The 18,818-nt window shown below is 35.4% G+C and overlaps 1 protein-coding gene across 5 annotated transcripts in view; it reads right to left on the reverse strand.

Moving 5' to 3' along the window:
- The window catches only part of KIAA1328 (KIAA1328 ortholog), a 554,082-nt gene that overhangs the window by 306,043 nt on the left and 229,221 nt on the right, over window positions 1-18,818 (reverse strand). For all 5 annotated transcript variants that reach the window (XR_012471964.1, XM_074203823.1, XM_074203822.1 and 2 more), the window contains exon 6: window positions 951-1,075. Coding sequence is in view for 4 of the 5 variants with exons in the window: in XM_074203823.1 (XP_074059924.1) it covers window positions 951-1,075 (125 nt within the window). In the remaining variant the exon portion in view is untranslated. The remainder of the gene's footprint in view (window positions 1-950; window positions 1,076-18,818) is intronic.

Consider the following 18,818-nt stretch of genomic DNA (forward strand, 5'->3'; position numbering starts at 1 on the left):
TTCATTTAAACAAAGGTTTAGGATCAGATTATTGTTTATAAAAGGAATGAGATATATGTGTTTGTTTTGCAAAATGAAACCATGAAGAAAGGAGAGACATTTTAAAATACCATATAGTAAGGAATATATACTTTATAGACACTTTCAAATATTTATCTTTTAATTTAGCTAGAAACTCAAAAATTTAAGTTAAAAACCCTTATACAATTTATTCCATCTCATTTAAAATAATTTTAGATATAAAAATATATAAAAATATATAAAAATAATTTTATATGGCAAAAATAAAAGTAACAAGACTTAGAATGGCATATAATTGTTTTTATAAGAACATATAGAAAAAAACAACACATCAGATTTTTCCCATTAAGTAACAAAGCAATTCATTTTTATGTGTGTATTGTTTTTGTCCAGTTCCCAATGTGATCAAATCTCATCCAGGAACTTCCTGCGCTCATCAGGAATAAACATTGAGTGATCATACTGACCTCTGAACCCTAGGGATGGAATGGGGAGAAGAAAGAAAATAGAGAGGGGAGAGGAGAACAGAGAGAAGAATGAGAGGAGAGAAAAAGAAGAGAAAGGAGAGAGAAGAGAGGGAAAAGGGAAGAGGTCTGGGAGAAGGATGAGAAGGAGAGGGGAGAAAGGGAGAGAGAGATAGAAAAGAGGGGAGAAAGGAAAGAGATAGGGGAAAGAGGTTAAAAAAGGGGGACAAAGAATGGGAAGAAGAAAAGAGAGGAAAGGAAGAGAGAGAGAGAGAGAGAGAGAGAGAGAGAGAGAGAGAGAGAGAGAGAAAGAGAGAGGGAGGAAAGGGAAAGAAACTAAATTGATTTAGGATAGTACTTCTACATTGCAAAGCAACAAAAAGCAAGTATGTTCATTCTATTACAGCAACTTGTTAGTCTCACTATCAAAGACCAGAAAACAGAAGGTGAAAGTTTATTGCTTACCTGTTGTTGTTCCTTCACCTTATCAAGCTCTGAAAGGGACAGAGTGAGCTTCTCCTGCTGTTCAGAAAGATATTTCTGATAAAGACTCAGAAGTTCCTGGCATTCTCTATACTGTTGTTGCAGAGGTGAGAGAGAAAGTTAAGGGAAAAAAAATCTCATCTTTAGATTATTCTGTCTTTTCCATAACAGAGCCCCAACCTGTAGATTTCATATAAAATGGATATATAGGTGAAAAAGTTTAATGTTAAAAATCAGTATATCTAAAAAAAAATTATTGACAATGAACTAAGCAAACACACAAAAACAAAGGCAACAAAAATAAAGGAATAAAAGTGGTTTTAAGTTACAAGTTACAAACTATAAAAACTTTAGTTCATCAAGTATTTCTTGATCATCTTGATGTTGTGCCAGGAACTAGGTGAGGCACTGGAAAGTAAAAAAAAAAAAAAAAGTAAAATAATCTCTATTCTTTAAGAGTTAAAATTATATTGTGAGAAAACATGAGCAACAAAAAAGGGGGTGGTAGTAATGATTATTTATTTTAAGTGAGTCAACAATTCATTTTTAAACTGAAGGGCACAGAATTGCTTATCTAAGTACCCACTTAGATCTTTGTTTTCAGCAATCCACCAAAAAATAAAAAATAAAAGCCACTGCCACCTCACAGAACTCCCTGGCCCCTCCAAACTTGGAAGAGCTGTAAGAATACTGGGCCACCAAGGTCAATTATGTGGGAGACAGGAGTTTTAATCAGTAAAGAAATCTGTTCTTTCATATCATTGTAGCAAATTTCTTCCCTAGTCCCTTGTCTTAGAGCACTCCATTTCTGAATCTCCCCCTTATATTTATTATCCATATTGCCACTACAAGACTCATTGTCCAAAGATATTATTCTGCATAAATAACTTAAAAACAAGTTGTCATGATTAAGGATTGGCCTAGTATTTCATAAATGTCAAATATAGTGCCTAGTTTCAGTATTCCTTAACATTTTCAAGATCTAATCATTGCTTTTGGGCAAGTTCGTGTTCTAATCACTTTTGCCAATCATGACTGCATAAATAACTAGTTCATTATTTCCATTATCAGCCTTAAAAAAAAAAAGCCAGAAATGGCTCATAGAAGAGAAACTGCTTTTGGTAAGGGGTCAGGTTACTAAGCTTGGAGACCAAATTAATAAGGAGAGCTTATGGAAGACTTTACTCAGCATCTTACAAAAATAATGGTATAAACAATGGTCTAAATAAGCTAATAGGTTTTCAGAGTCAATCCATCTTAGACCAGCCTGGTTTTACATTTTTGTGCATTTTGTCAGCAAGCTCCAAAAGACTGGAATGATTTGTGGTGGTCTCAGGAGCCTCTGCCAGCTATGATGTATATAAAAGGAATTTTTTATTCCAGCTGTAACCATAGGCAGTAATGTTTATAGAAGGTGAACATATTAGCCTGGACACAGGGTATGAATTTTACTCTCGAAAAAGCCAGTTCAATTATACAGCCTAAGAGTTAAATGTCAGTATTTGAAGACAAATTATAGGCAAATTCATTTAAACCCATGTTATGTGGCAGAATATAAAAACAGACATTCCTATCTTTATCAATTTTTTATGTCCTTTATTCACAGTTTTCCAAATTCCTCCTTCTATTTCCTGCATCCCCACCCCATAGGCATAATAAGATATCAAGTCTAAATTTGGACAATATGATTCATGATTTTAAGTATATGGGTGAAATGTCTGCATCAATGATTTTAGGGGTACACTAAAGAGCAAATACTTTTTTCTTTAATGAAAACAAGTGAAAGAATAGACAGTTAAGTCAAATCCAAATGCAAATTTTGGTCACCCAAACCAAAACAAGCTAGTGTTTCTAACTCAAGTAAGTGAGTAATACAGCTATCATTACAAACTCATTCTGGGAAGTAAAAGTAACTTTGAAGTGTCCATGGGGAAGCAGAGCCTAATGAAAAGCAATCCAGATTTAGAGTCATAAAGAACAGGCTTCAAATTCAATGATTGAGACCTACAGTTGAGGAATGGGTGTGGGGGTTGATCCCAGGCAAGGCACTTGATTTTTCGGTGTCTTAGATAACTCTTCAAGAACAAAAACTGCACAAAAGGTATCAATCTGCCTTGGAGAGATTCTTCATATGTGTATAAATGCACAAATGCAAAAGCAAATGAAGAATTTGTACACATGGAATTTATATGTGAGGGAGTCAAAAATATACAGAACTGTGGACCAGAGAAGTATATTTTGGTTTAGAAAGGCAAAGATGGCAAATGAAATGAGAAGAGGGAAGAAACACTGTAGTCACAGTCAGACACATTGTAATTTGTCTCAAACTAGTGATATCATTTTTAAAAAAAAGGACAAGAACCAATGAAGAGAAATAAATGGAATCCCTTTTATCAATAAAATCACACATCTAACAGCTATATGAATCAAATCAATAAACATTTATTAAGTCCCTATTATACATAAGATATCATGCTAACTTCTGGGGATCCAAAAAGAGGTAAAAGACACTTCTTGCCCACAAAGATCCTACATTCTGAATTTTTTTGAATTTCTTTTGAATTTTTTACAATTTTTCCCTAATCTTGCTTCCACCCCCCCCCAACAGAAGGTAGTCTGTTAGCCTTTACATTGTTTCCATGGTATACATTGATCTAAGTTGAATGTGATGAGAGAGAAATCATATCCTTAAGGAAGAAAAATGAAGTATTGTGCCTGATTGTTGGATTCCAAATTCAGAGTTGGTTATCTTATTATGCCTATGGGGTGGGGATGCAGGGAATAGAAGGAAGAATTTGGAAAACTGTGAATAAAGGACATAAAAAATTGATAAAAAAGGCATGTCTGTTTTTATATTATGCCACATAACATGGGTTTAAATGAATTTGCCTATAATTTGTCTTCAATGGAATGAGCAAGTCCATAGAGGTTGATCACCCCCATATTGCTGCCAGGGTACACAATGTTCCTCTGCTCATCTCATTTAGCATCAGTCCATGCAAATCCCTCTGGGCTTCCCTGAATTCCCATCCCTCCTGGTCTCCAATAGAACAATAGTGTTCCATCACATAACTATACTACATTTTGTTAAGCCATTCCCCAACTGAGGGACATTTACATTAATTTCCAATTCTTTGCCACCACAAACAGAGCTGCTATGAATATTTTTGGACAAGTGATTTTTTTATACATTACTAAAATATTTTTGTTTAAGAGTAAACATGATACCCCTCCCCCTCAAAAATACAGACCCTCATGAGAAATAAAGTAAAGAGAAAAAAAATGTTTCATTCTGTGTTCTGATACCATCAGCTCTGTCTCAAGTAGATCACATTCTTTATGAGAAGTCCATCATAAAAGTTGCTTCCATATTTTTGCACTGTTGCTATTGCTGATTATAATTCCCTCCATCTATTCCTCCCCACTGCCATATATTATATTTTCTCTCTCCTATACTCTGTTCCTCTTCTAAAATGTGCAGTAGGGTACTTGAACAGCAGAGTGGACTGATCAAGAGGCCCCAAGTCCACATACCACCCCTGAGACCCAGCAACCACCTGGTCCTGTGGCTCCAGACAGGCCACCCAATCCCAGTCCCTTGCAAGAAATAAAAAAGAAAATGTGTTATATCTGACTATTCTCTCCTGTGATCTACCCTCTCCTTTATCATACACATCCCCCACTTTCCCCTTCACCCCCCCTCTCCTTTTGACTATAGATATCTATACCCATTGAGTAGGTATGCTGTTTCACCTCTGAGCCATTTCCGTTGAGAGTGAAGGTTCCCTCATTCCTCCTTGCATCCCCACCTTCCATATTATTGCAAAAGTTCATTGTAAAAAAAAAAAATATATATATATATATATATATATATATATCTTTTATATGAAATATCTTAGCCTATTCCACCTCCCCTTTCCCTTAATTACAGTGCATTTCTCTTTTAGTCATTGACTCCATTTTTACAATACATTATATCTTCAAATTCAGCTCTCTCTTGTGCTTCATATATAAAAGCTCCTTCTACCTGCTCTATCAAATGAGAAGTTTCATATGAGTATCATCAGCATCATTTTTCTATGCAGGAATACATGCAGTTCATCAATCATTAAGTCCCTCATATTTTACCCTTCTCCTCTGCTCTCTATGATTCACCTGAGTCCAGTATTTGAAGGTCAGACTTTCTGTTCAGCTCTGGTCATTTCAACAAGAATATTTGAAATTCCCCTGGTTCATTGAAGGTTCATCTTTTCCCCTGGAAGAGGAGATTCAGTTTTATTGGGTAGTTGATTCTCGGTTGCATTCCAAGCTCTTTTGCCTTCCAGAATATTATATTCCAAGCCCTATGAACCCTTAATGTATTTGCTGCTAAGTCCTGTGTGATCCTGACTGTAGTTCCATGATATTTGAACTGTGTCCTTCTGGCTGCTTGTAATATTTTCTCTTTGACTTGGGAGTTCTGGAACTTAGCTATAATATTCCTGGGGGGTTGTTTCTTTTGAATCTCTTTCCGGGGGAGATTGGTGGATTTTCTCAATGTCTATTTTGCCCTCTGCTTCTAGAATCTCAGGGCAATTTTCCTGTAGGATTTCTTTAAAAATGAAGTTAAGGCTCTTTTCCTGATTATGACTTTCAGGTATCCTAATAATTTTAAATTATCTTTCCTGAATCTGTTTTACAGATCAGTTTTTTTTTAATGGGATATTTCACATTTTCTTCTAATTTTTCATTCTTTTGGTGTTGAAGTATTGTGTCTTGACTTCTCATAAAGTCATCAGCTTCCTTTAGCTCCATTCTACATCTGAAGGATTTGTTTTCCTCAAAGTTTTCTTATCTCCTTTTCCATCTGGCCAATTCTGCTTTTTAAAGCATTCTTCTAAATAACTTTTTGAACTGTTTTATCCATTTGATCCATGCTGATTTTTTAACATATTATTTTCTTCAGCATTTTTCTGGATCTCCTTGACTAAGCTGCTGCCCTCTTTTTCATGCTTTTCCTGCATCTTTCTCATTTCTTTTCCCCAATTTTTTGTCTATCTCCCTTACTTGATTTTCAAAATCTTTTTTGAGTTCTATCATAGCCTGACCCAACCTCCATTTCCCATGGCATTTTTAGATGCAGGAGCTTGTACTTCCTCATCTTCAAAATTGAGGATTCTTGGGATCACAGACAAAAAAAATTTCTCAATGGTGTTCCTTTTTTTCTCTGTTTACTCATTTCTCTAGCCTGTGCCTAGTTTTGGGGTGCTTCTTGAGCTTTTGAGTATTACTGGGACACCAGCTTTGGGGTTTTTTTTGAGATACTCCACTGGGACCTTTATTCCTCCAAGGTCTTTGCTCTCTTGTCTGTGCTTTTTTTAGATGACCACAAGCACTCCCCTCTGCTCTGGAGCTGTGAGGGTCCCTGCTATCTTAGTATGGAAGGCCAAAGTACAACCTGGATCTGAGTGTGGGTAAACAGCAGAGTCCTGCCCCAGGGAGAGCAGAGAAATTTCTGCAGTCTCCTTTGACCCCCTTACCATCTGTGGGCTGTGCTCTGGAGATACAGGCTGGTTTCTCCGGATTCTCGCTATAGGTTCTGTGGCTGGTGATCTTCACTCCACACTCATTCTGGTGCAACAGAGTTCTCTCACTGCCCCTTCAAGCTGTTCCTGGTGATCCCTGGGCTGGGCTGGGCTGTGCTGTGCTACGCTACAGCCACATCATTTTTCCAACCCCTGGTCCTGGTGAAATATAACTTTCCCATGGAACTTCTAAGTTATCCTGGATGGGGAAAATGTATCACTCAATCTTTCTGTGGCTTCTGCCCCTCTAAATTTTGGCTAGAGTCATAATTTGTTGGCTTTTGGAGTTTGGGGGGAAAGTTTCTGAGAAATGCTTCCTTCACTCTGCCATCTTGGCTCCACCCCCAACGGTTATTCTTATAAACAGGAAACTATATATAATAAATAAATGCAATTTATTATTAAATAAATGCACTCATGCCCAAACATTTAATTAACTAATAAAGCTGATAGATTGATAGGACTCATTTATACATAACTGCTCCTGAAAAGTCAAAAGCTAAAATATCTTCAGGAAAACAAATAAAGGAAAGAATCGAGAAGATCTACACATTCCTACTTTATAATGAATGTATGACAAAAGCTGTATTAGGCAGTAAGTGTGGGGGGAGTGGGGAGTGGAAGGGAGGGAGGATGGATGGAAGGGAGAAAAAGGATGGAACAAAAAAAAGAAGTAAAAGCCTTAAAATTATAGAAATGTGAGCTATTATTATGCAGAAGAAAGGATGACATGAAAGAAGGAAAACCATATTTGTGATAGGAAGCAAGTAAGTATTTCAAGCTAGTGCAACAATCTGAAACAACAAGCCACACCAAGAGCTCTAACACTACTTGGGTTAGCTCTTAGTAACTAGGACAAATAATAACCCAAAGAAGAGGATAAGATAAAGACAACAGTTTCATGTTGTTTTAAAATTATTGTCCGAGAGGTGGTTAGGTGGCATAGTGGATAAAGCACCGGCCCTGGAGTCAGGAGTACCTGGGTTCAAATCCGGTCTCAAACACTCAGACACTTAATAATTACCTAGCTGTGTGGCTTTGGGCAAGCCACTTAACCCCATTTGCCTTGCAAAATAAAAAGCCTAAAAAAAATAAAAAATAAAATTATTGTCCGTTTCCCTTATTCTTTAGACTCTTCTTTTCTCTAACTTTTGCCAAAGATTTTTATGGCAGAAATGAAAATAAAATACCAGTTCAAATCCCACTGAAGATTTTCCAGTAGTCCCACAATCTAAGAGTGTGGGGGTGGGGTTTGTATAAAATATTGTAACCTGACAATATGTCACAGAATAGAGCATGCCTTGACCTCCTGCCACAAAAGCAAGCTGAAATGGACAAAAAATTAATGCTTCAATTCACTAATACTTTTTAACTTTATTCAACAACATAAGCACAGTTGATATGAAGAGCATGGTGCTAGGATCCAGGGGAGACAATTATTTGGGTAAGAAGGATATGATGGGAAGGCAAACAATTTTTATACAAACAATTCAATGTAAGAACAAAAGAAAAAATGCTATGAGGAAGCAAGTGAAGAAAAAAGGCATTACTAACTGAGGAGATTCAGAAAGGCATCATGAAGGTGGAGGTTAATTGGACATTAAAGAATATAGTTAAGATTTAACAGTGAAAGAGGAAAGGGGCATTTTAGGCAGTGAGAACAGTATGAGCAAAGTCATTTAAGCAGAAAAACATAGGGTATATTTAGGAGACTTTTAGGATGCAAATTTGGCATTCCCTCACTACTCCCATATTAAATGGGTGAAAATGTTATGCAAATTCCAACTTCAGAGACAGATGTTTTGGCAAAAAAAGAGAGAGAACTGACAAAAAATAACTAAATCTTTGTTGGAAATTCATGTTCTAGGTTCATAAACTGAAATTTTAACTTTTAATTAAGGAATAATGATTTTTAAATCAGCCTTCCCTCAAAAAACACTCAACAGAAAAATAACATTTATCTATCTAGCTAGCTATTGTTCAGTTGTTTTAGTCATATTCATCTCTTTGCGACTTCCATTTGAATCCCATATGCATCTATATATACGCAAATATTCAGCTATACACACACACACACACACACACACACACACACACACATCTTGAATCACACCTTCTTCAAACACTTTAGCATAATTTAATTGGAATATAGAGGGTTTTTTTTTAAAACATAGTATTGAGTTAAAAGTTTCAAAGGTACAGTTTTACCCCACCATAACCAGAATATGGGAACATGTTCCTATTTCCTATAGCCCCACTTCTCCAATCTCTCCCCATCAAAAAAAAAATTACTATGCACATTCTCTGAGAACCATAAAAACCTGTATATGAAGCCTAAATTATAAAACCCAGCTTGGTGCTCACTGATGATATATGCAACATAAAATGGATTTCTGGTAATAATAAGAAAGATTGATTCTAAGATGAATTGGTTACCAGGGCTAGACAAGAACTCCACATGAATGTTCACACCCTTTTATCAAGTTGTGGTCTATGCCTAGAGAACAACCTGCTGATCTGACTTTGAAATTTTCCATTTAATTAAAAGGGGAGTTTATGGGAAATGTACAGCAATAGTACAGAAAGGCAGAATTTTTGAATCTCTGTTCTTAATCTTAAAACTCAAGGAGCTTATTCTGAATGTCACAAACATTTTCAAACAGGCACAGGACAATTAAAATGATCTTCAGAATTTAGACAAGGCAGTCGTTACTACCTCAATTCTACCCTCTTTCCCTGTTCATTATCTATAATCAGGATACACAAAAGATGAGCCAAGGAAATTTTTACATTTGAGCTATAGAGAGAGAACTGGCCTAGTCATCAGGAAAAAAAAAACCAAAAAACAAAAACCTGGGTTTAAGTCCCACCTTTGATAAAAGTCAGCTGTGTTGGTCTAGACAAATTACTTACCTTCCGTACTATCAAACAATGAAGACTGACTTATAGAAAAATCGTTTACCTTCATTAATGCTTTCCCTCTATCTAATGAAATCAGAAATCTGAACTAAAAGAGAAAAGATGTTTTCTAGAGCATTTTGTATTATATAAACACTTTATATATGTAAATTGCTGTACCAAAATGGTATAGTCATTGTTGATGGGGCTCAAAAATACAGTCCAAAGACAAGTACTATGCTATTATTATTCTTGTATATTTATGTCCTATAAATTATTGCATACTGGATAAAATAATTATTTTTGTAATAAGAGTACTGAGATGTAAGTTTTTTCCACTGGGTCTCTAATATTTTGAAAATTTTTATCCCAAATAGTTCAGAGAAAAATACTGGCATGGAAACATCTATTAAAAATGTTCTTAAATTTATACAGATCAAGATTATAGAGGTGGCTAGGTGGTGCACTGGCCCTGGAGTCAGGAGTACCTGAGTTCAAATCTGACCTCAGACACTTAATAATTGACTAGCTGTGTGGCCTTGGGCAAGCCACTTAACCCCATTTGCCTTGCAAAAATCCAAAAAAAAATTATAACAAAGTGGTTGTGGGCAAAAAAAAATTGTCTAGTTTGATGATCTAGTTCTGGTACAATTTATTTGTTGAATTTTCAAGGATATTTTGGGGTTTGTTCTGCAAAGATCTGTTAACTGTTAATTTATGAAGGAATAGAAAATTTCTGGATAGAACCCTACTCATCTGAATTTATTTTTTTTCCCTTCAAACCCAACAGGTGTTGAGTTTTTGGATCATGCAGTGAAGTATCACTTAACTGAATAATATCATTCGTCAATAAAAGACTTTCCAGATGTTCCTGTAATCTCTGGTTACAATGATCAAATTCTGAATCATTCTAATCAATCCATTTATATAAATAAATACAACTAACTGAGATGTTTGTCTAGCAATTCTTTGTTGTTTGAATATATGTAGATAGACTGTTGATTGTACTCTTGGACCACTACTTCTTTAAAACTTCCATCTAAATATGAATGAATGATTGTAACAATTAAATGCTTACTATATGCAAAAGCACTTAGGATACAAATACAAATGAAAGACAGTCCTTTATTCCATGGAAATCACTTTCTTATGAGGGAGGTAAGTCATATGGAAAGTTTCAGCTGCAAGTCAGATGGGAAACCGAGAAAAAACACTTCCGATTAACATTTAACAAATCCAATAGCACTTACTAATTGTCAGCCATAATTATTGTTTTGTGTTTCAAAAGTATTTTCATATATTTTAAATTTACTGCATGTTTTGAGAATTTCAATCAATATTCTACCTCATTTGTAAGTATTCATGTTTCTACTGCTGCCTTAGGGCAATGAGATCTATATTTCCTTAGCACTGTGTAGTTTTGGGGGCCAACTTCTAAATCCATTGTCATCCATTTCAACTAAAAAAGAATTTATTAAGAATAGCATTTCATAGGTAGGTCTTAATTGATCTAAATGTTTTTTTCCCCTTATAAACCTTTGACTTCAATATGTCATTTAGTCTCTTATCATACTTTAGAATCAGCTCTCACCTTGATGGCCTTATGCTTGGAGAAGGCCTGCAATTTGCAAACATTGTCCTTTCACTTATTGATTGAATTTAACTTGCAAGATTAATGCTCAAATCCTTAAGGCTGTATTCTTTCTTGGTAAACATTAAGAATTTTACACTTATTGAGTAGAAATGACATTCTTATATTGATGAAGAAAACTCCCATGAGATGAAGCAGCTGTTTATTACGCTTTTCAGTGGAGTCATAACTTGCCATCCATATACATCCAGTGATTAATACAATGTTTTCATATAATTCCTTGAAAGCCATAACCATTTTTTTCAGAACATATGAACATATGATAATAAGCTTAAGACTAGATGGAATTACAGTGAGTTCAAACACTATCTGGAAGATACCTTATTTTTTAACAATTGTTCTTTACCTTATTTTGGTGATATGTTTTCAAGAACAGTGTTTTTCCATGTGAACATCAAATATTCCACTGTTCTTACTTATTTGTATCTATTTTATATATTCACAGAAATGACCAAGTTATGAGTAAGGAGCTGAATCAAAGACATCAATAGTCAATATAAGTGTTACATATAGTTTTTATGGGTGAGTAATCACTCAGTATATAATGAGCTAGTCTTTGTACCTTTGGGACTTTTTAGCACATCTTTTTTATTCCTTAACGAATATACTGTTTTCCTGTAAGTGTTTACATACAAGCAGTAAATGCTTTTATTAAAGCAAATAAACATGCTATTGAGCTATATCTGAGTAGTCACTGGTGTTCTCATCTTTTGATAATACTCTATTTCCCCATATATAAGATGCACCCTTTTTTGAAAAATTTGTGGTCTAAAAACTAAGAACATCTTATGCAGTACTTGTAGATTTTTAAAATTATTTTTTTAATTTTTTATTTTAAGGCAATGGGGTTAACTGACTTACCCAAGGTCATAAAGCTAGGTAATTATTGTGTCTGAGGTCACATTTGAACTCAGGTCCTCCTGACTCCAAGGTCGATGCTCTATCCACTGTGCCACCTAGCCACCCTGTTTGTAGATTTTTTTACTTGCATTTTCTGCTTTTTCATGCTCCTTGTCTTTGTGCTCATATTTGTTACCAGTATATTAGGTTACATTTTGCCATGCTCTGCCCAGAAATGGTTCAGAAAATATTTTCATCCAATGTTGAATTCAAGTTCAAAGTGATCCAGTTGGCAAAAGTGAATGGAAACCATGCTGTTGAACCTCAGTTTAGTACTCCTCCAACTGAGAAAACAATCTGAGCCTGGCTACAAGAAGAAGTAACCCTAATGAAAACACCATGGCAGAATATCATGAGAGGCAAGTCAGCCAAATGGCCTGATTTAGAGAGGGAACTGAAGAGATGGGTTGAAGAGCAATGGGCAAGTGAAATTCCTGAGTCTACAAAGATGGTTCAGCAGGAGGCAAGAATTGCTGATGAAAAAGAAGTGACTGATTCCAAAGGAAGACATAATTGGTGCTTCAGGTTCATAAAATGGAATGAACTAAGCATGCGTCCACACACCAGACTTGCCCAAAAGATGCCTGAAAATTATGAGCAAAAGGTCCTTGAATTTTATAATGAATAAAAATGGAGTTCAATAACTTTATGTAATACTTTTTTTTTCAAATTTCAGGCCCCCAAATTAAGGTGCATCTTATACTTGGGGGAAAAACAGTAAATGTGCACTGCCTTGTTCAGGCCTGCATTAGAGAGAAATCTGTTCAAGTTCTTTCTTTGTTCATGGAACTCTGTTTAGCATTTGTACCAATAATTATGGATGTAGACTGACCTACCACTTTGTAGTTTTGCAAAGAAGGTAGTTTATCATTTTCCTAGATGTAATAATTAGGTTGGTTCATTACATTAATGGTAGATGAACCATCTATGGAGTTATTTGATCCAATTTTCACTATAAACAGGTTGGCTTTTTTAAGCCACAGAGATGAACAGAAATTTTCCTCATTCTTCAAGAATTATCTTTCTAATTTCTTTGCTAGAGTCTAAAGTATATTTTTTGTGTCTAATTTTTTACTCTGTTCCTTTATAGTTCATTGATTCATACACCTTAGCCTTTCAGTTTTTACTTCTAAGAATTTATTAAGGGCATCAAGAATTTCTGACATACTTTTGTTTTTAGGATTCTGTTTTACATGCTTCTTTGTTGATTTTAGGTGATATAGTGTTGAAATTTTCTAATGTGCATTCTTAGTACATATTGATGTACTCTTCCAGTTTTTTTCAACAGATTTTCAATATTTTCTAAAATAAGTTTTGCTGGGGCAATGGAAAAGCCCAATATTTCTAACAATGATCACAGCATAGACTACTTTGTGCGGATTCTGAAAAAAATTCATATTGATTTATATTTAAAATATATGGTTTATATTTATAAATATATTTAAATTTTTCTGGCAAATAATGTATATTATGCACAATAGTTATAGCTTTTACCAACTTTTTTGAATTAGCTTAAATATAATCAGCCTATTTGTTGGATTTGTGGTATAAAACTAAAAAGACTTTTTGAAATTTCATTCTCTGTCTTTTTCACCCACATTCAAGATCATATATTATTTCTAGGTTTAAGAATCAATGTTTTTCCAAAGATTACCCTGCTCTGAACTTCAGTTCATTACTCTGTAACTTGCAGTTGAGGATGTTGTTGACAAAGAGGATTACAAAATCTTTGCCTATAACTTTTAAGATGTTTCCAATTTTGTTATTATATAGTACTGATGTACACATTCTTTAGTCCATTTCATGGACCTTCAGAGTTTGCCCACTTTTGTTCACAGAACCATCTACATTGAAGCATTTTCAAGGTAGAATATTTGTATTTCTATACAGTTCTGATTTATATTGACTTCTTGTAATATCAAAACACAAAGGAGCAACTCTCTCTCTGCTTTCCTTTGCATCAAGCTAATCAAAAATGATGAATTTAAATAGAGTCATCTTTAGAGAAAGCCTAGTACAGCACAGGACTTGAAGTTAGGAAGACCTATGCTTGAATTCTGCCTCAATCATCTTACTAGCTCTGTGACTCTGGGTAAGTCATTCAACTTCTCTAGGCCTCAGTTCCAAAAGTTGTAAAATGAAGGAATTGGATTCAATGGCTTCTAAGGTCCTTTGCAAGTATCTGTTGATTAGATCCCTAGGAGCAATTTCATCATGTTGGATGGAATGTTAATAAAATCATTGGTATTATCAGATCTTGAAAAAGCCTTCTCATCTACCATTGTTCTAAGGACACAGAGAGTGCCTAATGTATATCATGCTGGCTAGCATTCTTTTAATGCTTTATTATCTCCATTCAAAATGGTTTGGACTATGAAGAAATAATAATAATACTATTAATATTAATAAAACATGTATCGATTAAAGGAATAATTTATGTTCTTATTCTGAGAAACTGGCACTCCTATACCTGTAGGGAATGAATATCATATAAATCTTTGGAGCAGAGATAGACTTAAAACTGAAGATCCTTCTGACTCACCCTCTCTATTTGACCATAAGTATAAGACCACACCTAAACCTGAATTTTCATTATCAACATGAAATATTTTGCAAACTTCATTTTAAAAAAAAGTCTTTCAAAGTCATAGAATTGCACAAAGTCAGAGTTTGAAGGGATCTTAGAGACATTTAGTTCAATCTCACTTTACAGGTGAGAAATTTAACACCCAGTTTAAGGAACTTGCTCAATATTAAACAATTAGTTTTTGGAAAACAATTATTCTTAGAACCAGGTCTGTTAGTAAAATGTTAAATCAGTCAGAAGTTCAGTCTCTTCTTTATAGATTCCTTTTTATACAATGCCCTGAGATGATATATATTTTATGGCATTCATGGCAGAAGTTAGAGCCAGAACTGCAAAAGCATTTCCATTATAAACCCCCCATTTTTACTTGCTTTCAAACTACTAAAAAATTCACCTTTTGTCTGAAAGTTTCTATGTTTCAGCTCGACCCAAAGGAGATTTTTTTTCCATTTGGGAAGTTTGATTTAAATCAGTTCAGTCTTTTTTTGAGTTATAGAAACAAGAAAAAATACACTGCCCATTTTTCTCTTCTCCACCTGAAGGGATTTTATTAGGTGAACTGTGTAACAATGGTTAAACTTGAAAACCTCAAATTTCAGAGAGGGAGCAATTCTTGGTGATGCTGAGCTACTGAAACTGAAATACAAAAAAAAAAAATCAGAAAGCTAAACAACCTATATAAAGAGACTGACATAAAGATGCATGAAAACAGAGTGCTCTGAAAAAAAAATCAAGCGTATTGAATTCTACAGGACCACAAAATATAATATTTATTGAAGAAATTAAGTGCATACTATATAGAGAACACTGTGGTAGGTAGTGAGAGATCAACAAAATTTTAAAAAGACTTGACTTCACCCCAATGGAGTTTATAGTCTACCATGGTAATAATTTATAAAAATCAATCACTACAAAATATAATTAATGCAAAGTATATTAGAGTTGTAAAATAAAGTGCCATATTTAGTACTAAGTAAATATAAAAATATAAAAGCAATGAATTTGTAATCAAATAGATCTAGGTTCAAAAGTAATTGAGATCTTATACAAGTAACATATTCCATGAATCTCAGTTTCCTCATTTGTAAAAATAAAAGGGCTGAACTGTGATCTCTAAATTCCTTTCCAATTCTAATGTCTAAGTAGAAAGGGGGGAGGAAAGAGGGGAAGGAAGATTCCTAGTTTCCTAGTGATACAGGATATTTGTTTTGTTTTATGTCAGCATTTGGATTAAACTTTAAAACAGGGGCAGGGAACCCCTGGCCTGAAGGCTCTATAAGGTCACTGAAATCATTTGGTCTGGTGCTACTGCAAGCAATTGTCGAAATTCAATAAATCTAGGACTTTTTTGAAGGTGAATTAAATGTTTGACCAAAACAGCTGCTAAATTTTAAGTTGAATGATGCTATAAATATCCAAATGGCCATTGGGAGAAAAAAGGTTCCCCATACATTCCATACATTCCATGGCAAAGGAGGAGGTTCTACCATTCATAGATACTATCATATACAAAAATCATGGAGGTAGAAAAGATACGAGTATGACTGAGAAACAGCAAATAGTTTAGTTTGCTTTGAGGGAGCAATATGAAATGAAAGTGAAAAGTTAAGGAGGCACAAGATTAAGGAAAGACCTAAATGTCAAGCAATAGTTTGAATTTAACACTGTAGGCAAAAGGAAACCACTATTTATTTATTGATCAGAGAAGCATTATGGTCAAGGGAAAAAAAGGTAAGAGTCTATTACAGGACATGTGACCAAGATTGTGGAGAGAAACCAGGAACATTCTTAAGCTCTCCAGACTTTCCTCAGAACCAACATGAATCAAGCCTCTAAACAGATTTTGGACAGAATCCACAAAAGAACAGAGTGGAACATCTTCCAGCAAATTCTGTTACTGTGGGACCATAATTATAGCCAGGGCAGAGAACAGAGACCCAGAGCAGAATATGTTGGGGCGGGGGGCTACCCTGAGGTGCTCAGTTTCATGCTGTGTGGTAGAAGATTGGTAGAACTCTGATGCTCTGGGAAAGCTCCAGAGCAGATACCCAGAACCCCCATTCAGTGTGCCTGGCTGGCCTAGATAGTCTGACCTGTATGGTAAGGCCCTGGCATTCCTAGAGGAGAAAGCCTGGCATTCCTGGGCAATAGCCCAGATACAGCCCCAGATTTTCCCATCTCTCCAACGACACAGGGAGTGGGCTTCTAACTTACCTTGCTGGTCCAGCAAGAACCATTATGAGCAGCCTGATAGACAGCCCAGAGACTGTTTCTAGCATTCCCATGACTCAGGGAGTGGGCAGCTAGCATCCCCAGTACAGACAGTCCAGAGAGAGCTTCAGGTGTTCCTTAACAATTGATCCAGTGAGTTAGGAATTCCTAACATGTCAGACCTCAGGCCAGTAAGCAAGCCTCTAGGGTTCTCAAGACCAAAAGTCTGCAAGCAGCTGCTCCCCCCAAGACAAGAACCCCGGGATAGGTAAAAATCTAAAAATGAGTAAGAAGAGAGAAAAGCAGGGTCTATTTAAAGTTACCTTGCAGATAAGACTCAACAAAACAATAGCTCCAAAAAGGAGGGCAGAAGGGGTGTTACATATGAAGTTTCAGAGGACAAAATGAATTGGTCTCTAATCTAGAAAGACTTCTTAGATGAGCTCAGAAAGGATTCTAAAAATCAAATGAAAAAACTGAGAAAAGAAAGGCAAATGAGAAAACTAGCATCTTGTAACAAAAAGTAACTGAAGAAAAAAATCCTTCAAAAATGCAATTGGGCATATGGAAAACGATAACAGCTCCTTTAAAGGAAGAACTGAAAATTGAAAAGGAGATGCTAACTGAAGAAAATATGGACATAAGGCTGGGACTAGTGGAAGCTAAAGACTCCATGAGTCACTAAGAATCTATTAAACAAAATCAGAAAAATGAAAAAAAAATGGAAGAAAATGTGAACTACCTCACTGGTAAAACAAATGACCTAGAAAAGAGATCCAGGAGAGAGAATTTAAGAATCACAGGACTATTTGAAAACCATGATCAAAAAAAGAGCATCTATAGCATTCTTCATGAAATAGTTAAGGAGAACTACCCTGATGTCCTGGAACCAGAAGATAAAATAGTCATTGAAAGAATTTACCAATTCAGCAATCACCTCCCAAAAGGGATCCCAAAACAAAAACATGAAAACTCCAGAACTATCAGATCAAGGAGAATATCACACAAGTAGGGGAAAAATTGAAATATTGAGGAGCAACAATCAGTATTACAGAGAACTTATTTGCATCAACATTAAAGGATTGAAGAGCCTGGAATATGATATTCCAGAGGCTAAGAGAGCTTGTATTACAACTAAGAATCAACTACTCAGCAAAATTGAATATACTCTTTCAAGGGAAGAACAAAATAGGTGACAACAGAAAATCTAATCTTAAAACAGGAGACTCAAGAGATAAATGAAAAGGTAAACAGGGGGAAAAGGAAAAAGTCTGCTATTTAATAAGATTAAACTCATTATATCCCATCTCTAGGAGGAAGATTCTCATAACTTTTTTTTCTAGGTTTTTCAAGGCAGTGGGGTTAAGTGGCTTACCCAAGGCCACACAGCTAGGTAATTATCAAGTGTCTGAGGTTGGATTTGAACCCAGGTACTACTGACTCCAAGGCCGGTACTCTATTCACTGCGCCACCTAGCCGCCCTCAGATTCTCATAACTCTTGAAAATTGTAACTATATTAGAGGAACTTTACTTAGGCTGAAGATATGAACCTAAAAATTGAGGCATTAAAAAGGGGGGGGGATTATGATGAGAAAGGAGAAATGGGGAGGCAGAATGAGGTAAACTATATAACAAGAAGGACCTATTGCAGTAGAGGGGATGAGAACTCCTTGAATCTTACTGTCATCAGATTTGGATCAAAAAGAGAAAACACATACATTCAGTTGGGTTTAGAAATTTATCTTACACTTCAAGTAAAGTGTAGGAAGAAAAAGGAGGGAGGTGGAAGGGAAGGAGAGACTGCAGGAGGGAGAGAAGGAAGATGAGGAAAAGAGGGAAGAAAAGAGAGGGTGACTGATAGAAGTTGGGAGAGATTGAGGGAGGCAGTTTACAGAGGTAAAACACTGATGAGGAGAGATAGGGTGAAAGGAGGGGGCAAAAAGTACAAATGGAGGGGAGATAGTATGGAGAGTAATATAAAGAGTTAGTAATTATAACTGTGAATGTGAATGGGATGAATTCTATCATAAAACAGAAG

This window comes from Macrotis lagotis, chromosome X (assembly GCF_037893015.1).
Source record: "Macrotis lagotis isolate mMagLag1 chromosome X, bilby.v1.9.chrom.fasta, whole genome shotgun sequence".
Classification (NCBI taxonomy): Eukaryota; Metazoa; Chordata; class Mammalia; order Peramelemorphia; family Peramelidae; genus Macrotis; species Macrotis lagotis.